Source organism: Diadema setosum, chromosome 8 (genome assembly GCF_964275005.1).
Source record: "Diadema setosum chromosome 8, eeDiaSeto1, whole genome shotgun sequence".
Taxonomy (NCBI): domain Eukaryota; kingdom Metazoa; phylum Echinodermata; class Echinoidea; order Diadematoida; family Diadematidae; genus Diadema; species Diadema setosum.
The window spans coordinates 5,964,027-5,971,189 of record NC_092692.1 but is presented as its reverse complement, the minus strand read 5'-3'; the positions used below and the strand labels follow the sequence as shown (position 1 = coordinate 5,971,189).

General features: G+C 43.6%; 1 protein-coding gene across 1 annotated transcript; it reads right to left on the bottom strand.

Moving 5' to 3' along the window:
- Positions 1–3,062: 3,062 nt before the first annotated feature.
- LOC140231755 (uncharacterized) lies at positions 3,063–3,608 on the bottom strand. Its single transcript, XM_072311906.1, has one exon. It carries the CDS (start codon positions 3,606–3,608, stop codon positions 3,063–3,065), a length of 546 nt encoding a protein of 181 aa, XP_072168007.1.
- Between the last annotated feature and the right edge of the window lie 3,555 nt (positions 3,609–7,163).

The following is a 7,163-nucleotide window of genomic DNA, read 5'->3' as shown; positions in this document are numbered from 1 at the left end:
CAGCTACTTAATATCAGTGGCTTGGCCAGGGTGGAGTGAGAGGGTGGGGTGAGTTTCCAGAAGCAGGACAAGCTGGTAAGAAAAAAAGATTAAAATGGTCGCAAGCAGAGAACAGGTCATAAATGGTCTAACAATGTTAACTCGGGGGGGTCTTTATTTGTGGTGAAGAATTCATTAAAATAGTGGAACAAAGTGATTTATGTATTTATTGGGGGCAGTTCCCCCCCCCCCCCATGACACAAGTTTTTTTCATACTGTTAAGTTGATAATACTTTTACTAGCAATTTATTAGTGAGAAAAAACTTCACTAAAGCCTAAAGGCACCAAGTTAAAGGGTGTGTACAGTTCTGGTCAAGGTGAGGATTTAGCTTTTAATGTTTTGTGAGATATTCAGAAACCACTCTTTGAGATGTCAAAGAGCATGCAGTTCTAAGGGATATCAAAAGTTTATTCGATGAAAATCGGTTTTGAAATGGCTGAGATATCCAAAAATAAGGTGAAACAAAGAGATCCTAATAAAGTTGTGGCATGTCGCCTTTTATTATTAGCACTTTTTTGGATATCTCAGCCATTTGAAAACCAATTTTCATCAAATAAATGTTGAATCCTTCTTAAAATTACATGCTCTTTCATATTTCATAAGAGGCTTTTCATTATCTCACTTAGGAATGTTCAAAACATGAATCCCCACCTCAACCAGTACTGTACAGTCCCTTTCACAATTATTTTGGGATTGGACTACTGGTCCAGAAGGTAATTGCCAGGCTTCAAGAGAGAGAGAAAAAAATGAAGCATGGAGAGAGAGAGAGCGCACAAGTAACACTATCACCGAGCAGCATACATGTAGGCCCTCTTCGCCTGTGTTGCTCGATCACATAAGAGACTGGGGCAACGGCACTTGCTTACTAAAATGGCGGACGTTCCACTCCATTGCGTACTACACCCTAATGTACGTGTTTTCGGTTGAGTGATCTATCTTGCGCCCCTAAGCGGCGCTCTATCATCTTTGGTATTCACTGACATGGATTTAAACGTACAGTAACTGACTGTCCAATGTGAAGGTGGTGTGTACATTATATCAAGTCTGGTGTGTTTACGTGTAGGATTATGGAAACCTGTCAGAGTATGGTGACTGCTATAGCTTGTTTTTACATCTACGGTGCAGATCAGCTTTGTAAAGAATAGATTGCGAGTCTACCGTATATCGATATTCTGGAACCTAGATCTAGTAGACGCAGAGTTACGCTCTAGTCTGCAGTGTTACGGTAAGTACAAACGACCCGCTAGATAGATCTTACTGTCGTACTCGGTGCTATACTGCCTATAGAATAAAACTCTTTATTTTCTGTATAGGCCTACTAAACTATTAATTAGTATGTAATGAACTAGCTCTACGTAGGCTGCCTACGCACGTCAGAAATCGCTGGTTTCCTCGCATATTCTTTGGCGAGATATGCATCGCACACTGACGTAGTTCCAGCGTTCGGTTGCTTGCCCTTGCTGGCGGTGGCTTGATGGGCGGGCAGGCGGGCCGAGACCCCGGGCGCGCAGGGTAGTATTGAGACTGATGTCTAACGTTAGGTTTTTGCGTGCAGCAGTTGCGTAAGCAATGCATGCCGATCGGGAATTTCATGCAAGGAAAATACCATAACTAGATGAAAGAAACGTAACTACAATGTTAGAGAAAGTGAGCAGTTGACAGACAAACATTTGTGACAAGACCCCAGCTGGACTAGGAAAGTGTATTAGTCATCTTTCTCCTGTAAATTGCCTTACAATTGAGTCTACCTAGACTGTCTCCACTTAAAGTTAATATTTTATCAACTATAAAGTTTCCATGGATTTGGAGCGGTTGAGAAAACTTGAAGTTGATTTGGAAGGAAGTTAAAGTGGATTTCAATTCTGGGTCTCTTGATAAAACGGACTTGAAGTTGATTTGGAAGTTAATCATAGATTAATCATAGACTAAGTGGACTTAGAGTTGATTTGAGAGGTTAATCCTAGATTATCTTGACTTAGAGTTAATTAAATGTTTGATCTTTTGATAAAACGTGGCCCTGGTCTTTGTTCTCGGCACTTCTCTTGTAGCTACCGTATTGCGAAGACCATGTCTATTGTCCCCCTGTTGTTCCTAAATCCACACTGGCTCTCAGAGACCACGTCGTCCAGCAGGTGGTGTGTGATGCGGTTCAGAACAACACGGGCCATGATCTTTCCTGCGATGCTCAGCAGTGAGATGCCCCTGTGGTTGTCACATGAAACTCTGCCCCCCCCCCCCCTCCCTTCTTTTCAGATGCACGATTTGGGCGTCCTTGAAGTCATGTCGCACTAACCCTTCCTCCCAGAAATGCTGCGTTAGCTCAGTCAGCTATATGGCAATAGCTTCACCCCTCTCTTTGAAGATTGTTAGTGGCATTCTTTCAGGACCATGTGATTTACCCGCATGTAGTTGCTCGATGGCCTTCTAGGTTTCTGCTAACGTTGAAGGTAATCAAGCCAAATCAGGAATGGGCACTGTGGCATGTCTTCTCATTAAGCAGGGTTAAATCTGCAGAGCGCACAGGCGCCATTGCATTCGGTTTGAGGCAATACACGTCTTTCAGGCCGGCAGAGAATTTCATGGAGTTGTGCTCGTCTGTGTAATGCTGTTCTGCAGCATTGTTCTCCCACGACTTGAGTCTTACACCTGTCCCGGCTCAGTGAGCACTTTTCCTCTGATGTTCTTGAGGCTAATGTTCTTGGCTTGGGAGTCTTTTTCGCTGAGCCAGGCTGTGAAGGCTTCTTTCTTTTCCTAGAGGAGGGTGGTTATCTCCCTGTTGATGTTGTCAAACCAGTCTTAGTGTTCCCGTTTGATGCAGCCATGGGTCAGACTGGCATCTAGGAAGTTGGCCCAGGCCTCCTCAAAGTTTCCCTCTGCTGGCAGGTGTTCAAACTGGTTTACAAAGTTGGCGATGAGGGTCTCTTTTGTGTTTAGTTCACTAAGTTTCTGGACGTCCAGTTTGTTTTTTGTTTCACTTTTTTAAACATCAGCTTTCTGACGATGAAAAAGGAAAGTCTGCACCTCAACAACAGGTGGTCTGTCCAGCAGTCATCTCCCCCATTACCCTCGTTATGCGAATATTCTGGATATCGCGGCCCCTGGTGATAACGTAGTCAATCAGGTGCCAGTGCTTGGATCTTGGGTGCATCCAGGTAGCTTTGTGGATATCGGGCAGTTGGAACAGGATGTTGGTGATGGCGAGTCCATGTTCAGCGCAGAAGGTGAATAGCAGTTGGTCGCTGGTGCTCTCACTGCCGATACCATGTGGTCCTATGACATCTGGCCAAGACTGGGCATCTCTGCCTACACGGGCATTGAAGTCCCCGAGTATCAGAAGTTTGTCTTTACGAACTGACAGTAGCATTTTGGTGAGGTTCTGATAGAACAGCTCTTTCTGCTCCAGAGTGTAGACTATGGTGGGGGCATATGCACTGATGAGTGTCAAGTGCATCTTGCCATGGAAAGGGATTCTCATCACTATCAGGCGGTCGTTGATTTCTCTCGGGAGGGACTCAAGGTTCTCGACGAGGGCGGGGCAACTGGCCAACTCCTGCTTCCCTGTGTTCATCCAGTGCCTTCCCTGACCAAAAGAAAGTGTATCTATACAGCTCCAGCCTCGTTGATCTCCTCCGTGTCTGCGGGGCGTGTCTCACTTAGGGCAGCACTATCAGTGCTGTATCTCAGCAGTTTTGGACCCACAAGTGTTGCTGACGTTGTGGTCTATCGCAGGTTTGGTTGGTTGTCCATGAGTTTCCTGATGTTTCATGATCCAACACGTAAGGTATTTTTCCGGCGGTAGGATTTTGAGTTTATATTTCGTATTTCACTCGTGTTACGACCGCGTGGTAGATGACCACGTAGATGACCGCGGTATGCTGACAGGATGAAGATGAGGCAAGTTTTTTTAGGTCATTTTTTCTAGCCCCTTTATACCCCCTGAGGGGAAGCAGTACGTCCGTGAAGAGGGCTGCTCCGTCGTCAGAGTGGCTGAAAACCTATGCCTTTGCCCAGGTAGGCTGTAGAAAGACCATCCTTGCCCTGAACGCCTGAGTGCAGGTCCATCGCTAAAAGCTCCATGGCTAAAAGCTCCCAGCGCCATCTTGCACCTGCCACATACACTACTCGCCTATCGCCTGAGCACTTGGAAGAAAAAGTGGAGGGTAGAGTCACTGAATCATGGGAGAGAAAAACTGTGGAGGCCTTAATTCGGTTGCCCAAGCGCAGGACTCCCCTCTCGGTCCAGCCGATCTAGCCAGGAGAAACGTAGAACAACACATCCTAGCCACGACTGGACTGCAGGAGCTGCCGGAGAGATGATGAACTGCTTCACTTAACCGCCTTAGGGGCTCCGCTCCGGATTTTGTTTAACCAAACCCTTTGTTTAACCAAACCCCTACCCGCAAGGCAGCGGGAGACTCGTGGAGGGCGGAAACAGTTCTCTAACGGTACAGGACCAGAAGGACCTGCCCATTGCCCAGAATGATGATAATGATAATAATGATAGTAATGCGTTATTTACCCAGAGTAGCCTCTTCAGTGTTGCCACTGCTCTACCAGAGGGCTCTGCCCTCATTATCACCCCAGCATTGACAGGTACCTATTTTAATATACACCTGGGCGGAGAGGGACATAGTGAGTAAAAACATCTTGTCCTAGGGGGTCTAGGGCAACTACCCCCTGGGCAATTACCCCGGACCCTTCCCCTGGCCCTAATCCTAATCCTAATCCTGAACCTAATCCTAACCCGCACCCAAACTCCTAACACTAAACCTAACCCTAACCCTAATCTTAACTCTAACCTTACCACTAACCAGTATTTAGCCGGGGGTAATTGCCCTCTGGGGGTAATTGCCCGGATACGGTCCAAGGACATAAGCACTAGGCGAGAATCGAACTCGGGTCCTCCGATTGGTAGTCGGGAGTCTTGTTTAATACTTTGGTATTATTATGTCCCTTTTCTCAAAAAGGGGCCCTTCAAGTTTCAGCAAAATACTATCTTGTGATATCAGAGAGAAACTCCTTTTAAAAGGGGATATCCACCCAAAAACAAAAACAAAATAGTTAAAATCAAAAGAAAGAGAAAAATGCTCCCTATAGAACGATATAAAAATGACAGAAGTCGGATAAGAAATAAGGAAAATATGATATTACACAATTTGACATATTTTCTGAAAACATTTTTTGACCAGTCTTTATGAATTTTTGAATGAGCTAGTCGATGATGCCATTACGTCACATTCTTTTTCATGTATCGTATATCACATTCAAAAAAAATGTTGTCTTTTAATGCCTAATACGTGTAAAAGCATGTTCCCATACCAATATATGTATATATATATATATATATATATATATATATATATACATATATATATAGGTAAACTGGCACCTCGTCTACGACCACACTGTCCACTGTTCACCTAGTCTAATGCCATCCCGTCTAAACTCGCTTCGTCTACTACCAACTCGTCTACCAACCATTTTGTCTAAATGCCAATTAGTCTAATTGCCATTTCGTCTACTAACCATTTAATCTAATCTCTAATTTGTCTAAGTCACATTTTGTCTAATACCCATTTTGTCTATTGAACATTTCGTCTATTAATCATTAGGTCTATGAATGAAATAGTCTACAGCTCATTTTGTCTACTAGCCAATTGGTCTACATTCACCTTGTCTAATACTCAATTAGTCTAATAACCAGTTAGTCTACTCCCAACTGGTCTACACCCAACCCATCTACTCCCAACTGGTCTACTTCCAACTGGTCTACTCCCAACTGGTCTACTCCCAACCGGTCTACACCCAACTGGTCTACTCCCAACTGGTCTACTCCCAACTGGTCTACTTGTTATATAGTTTGTTTGTTTTTTGTCTACTCCAAACTCCTTACTTAAGTCTACTTCATCTAGTTTCCTTTCCCATTGAAATAGGTTAAACACTCTTGGTGCCCCATTTGGTTTGAATTTTTTGTTCTCATTAATTTATGACAATTTTATTAATTTGTATTATAAAAAAAAACAATGTCACAGTGTGAAAAACTTGCTGTGTTACATTTGTGTACTAAACGCGATGAAATATTACTCGATAATTCCTCATTCGGGATCCAGCCAAGATCGCTGCATGCATGGACGGAGGTGGACGGGGTGGGCGGTCGAAATGTAATTCTGTTTCGTATGACTGACAATTCGTTTGTGATGGAGGATTGTAACTGAGCTAGTTTATTATCATTTTGTTATTTTACGGCCAGGATGTTGACTGGATAGTCGTGTCTCACCATTAATATGTCTTTATATTCAGCATGTGTGGAATAATTAACAACTTTAAAGAATAGACTATTATTGATTTTTGTTATGAATAGTTCGTGACAGTCAGACGGACTGGACACTAGATAAAGTGTTATATTCATTATTAGAATGACCAGATAGGAATGATCAGTTTGGGTAAATTGTTGAGAGTATGTTGGGAGTAGACCAATATTGGGTATAGACGAGTTGGGAGTAGGCGAGTTGGGAGTAGACCAGATGGGAGTAGACGAGTTGGGAGTAGACCAGATGGGAGTAGACCAGTTGGGAGTAGACCAATTGGGTATAGACCAGTTGGGTGTAGACCAGTTGGGAGTAGACCAGTTGAGTGTAGACCAGTTGGGTGTAGACCAGATGGGTACAGACCATGTTGGGTGTAGACGAACTAAGGGTTGGACGATATGATAACTAGACAAAGTGAATGTAGACGAGATGACTTGTAGACGAGGTGGGAGTAGACAAAGTGGCAGTAGGCGAAATGGATATTAGACGACATGACAAGTAGACATTGTGAGTATAGACGACTTGGCTATTAGATCAATTGCTCAGTAGACGAAATGCTCCTTACACGAGTTGGGTATTAGACTGTACGGGTAGTGGGCAAAGTGACTATTTGACAATATGTGTACTAGACAAAACAAGTTGTAGACCAAATGGGTATTAGACGAATCGGTAATAGACGATTTGCCAGTAGACCAATTGGAAAATAGACAGAGCGGCTGTAGACGAGGTCACTATAAACCTATATATAGGAGTTAACATTTGTGCTTTTTATTTTGGGTGGTTCTAAAACACATTTCATGTTCATTCAGTTGAAA

Bases quoted from the DNA above. Each gene is read 5' to 3' on its own strand.
- LOC140231755 (XM_072311906.1), bottom strand. From the start codon at position 3,608: ATGAACACAGGGAAGCAGGAGTTGGCCAGTTGCCCCGCCCTCGTCGAG.